Here is a 1357-nt window from a genome sequence, read left to right as displayed (position 1 = left end):
TTTCTGTACTGCTGCCCCGGTTAAGGCCTCTCGTAGGAGCTGGAGGACTTGTGCCATTCAACTGCAGTATAAATGTCAAGTGAATAAAATTATACAAATATATGCGAGGAAACATGTATCAAAAAACAAGTCACAAACTTCTCCTTTCCAAATATCAGGGATAAATACTACTAAAAGCTGTACTAATAGTCCTTTCTCAATTATTCTTCTTTATACATACAATTCTGTGAAGCTCTAATCCGCACACATCAATTTTACCTTGTTTATACATTAGTTCAATTCCTTTCACCTATCATTCTTTCTCAGACACCAATCTGAATAATGTCCTTTGACCTACCTTCTCAAATTCTGAATCAATCTGCTGCAATAGTGCTGGCTTCTCATCTTCAAAGAAGACCCTAAGCGTAGCTCCCATGTAAAGGTATATAGTACCACACAGGGAGATTCCTGCAGTTCTCACACCAGGGTTGGTATGTGCTAAGGCCTTCTTAATGTCACCAATAAGAGCTTTTGGTTGTAGTCTGGAATGTTGAAAAAGTTTAAATGACAATTCATACATTTAAATAAACCTAAGATACTATAATGATTGACACCTAACTTGTCAGAAACTTTATGGCAGACTAGAAAATAAACATCTCTCCAACACAATATCATCAAACCTCTCTAAATATCTAATGGCTTTGTTCATGGTAGCTTACACAAATCCAAAGTCTGTGATGGCATCTGATAACCATTTCAGTGCCATTTCCTGAATCTTTGGACTCTTCTGTTCAAAGGCTCTGGTCATGACCTCAGGACCAACCCACTGTAGCTTGGCAGCCTCTGCTATGGTCATCAGAACCTCTCCACACAAAGAACCATTCTTTGGATCGCCTAGTTTCTCCACAAGATCTTGGATGCACACTTCTCCAGAGCGTCTAAAATCACAAAAGAAAAGAATTCAACTAAATAATAGAATATTTCACAATATAAAAAAGAGTTAATGTAAAGCACTCCATTTAAAATACTTTTGCAATTTAGTTCAATACCATCACAACCTCCTTAATTCCCTTATCAAATTCCTCTACCATAAATCTATTCAGTATCAATATTGTACACATCAAATAATTCAAGAAGTTATTACCGGGTAAAGTCTGAGTTCTCAGCAAGGGTTTTGAGAGCTTCTAGTCTGAGTTTGAGAACCTGGAAATTGTTGTCCTTGAAGCCTGGCTTTTGTGCCAGAACTCTTACTAATGCCTGGCATGGGATTTCACTCCGATCAAGTGTCTGGATAGTCTGGTACACAAGAAATATTTTATTAAATTAATGTTTGTTTCTGAAGGGAAGGTTCATTATGTCAACAAATCTTAAACATTAA

The 1357-nt window shown here is 36.8% G+C and overlaps 1 protein-coding gene across 1 annotated transcript in view; it reads right to left on the bottom strand.

Moving 5' to 3' along the window:
- LOC119586930 (cytoskeleton-associated protein 5-like) overlaps positions 1–1357 on the bottom strand; it is a gene marked incomplete in the record, with an annotated part of 31731 nt that overhangs the window by 18372 nt on the left and 12002 nt on the right. The window contains 4 exon segments of the mRNA XM_037935662.1: positions 1–61; positions 338–521; positions 699–917; positions 1124–1275. Coding sequence (XP_037791590.1) covers positions 1–61; positions 338–521; positions 699–917; positions 1124–1275 — 616 coding nt within the window.

This window comes from Penaeus monodon, chromosome 22, assembly GCF_015228065.2.
Source record: "Penaeus monodon isolate SGIC_2016 chromosome 22, NSTDA_Pmon_1, whole genome shotgun sequence".
NCBI lineage: Eukaryota > Metazoa > Arthropoda > Malacostraca > Decapoda > Penaeidae > Penaeus > Penaeus monodon.
This window is presented reverse-complemented; position numbering and strand designations above follow the sequence as displayed.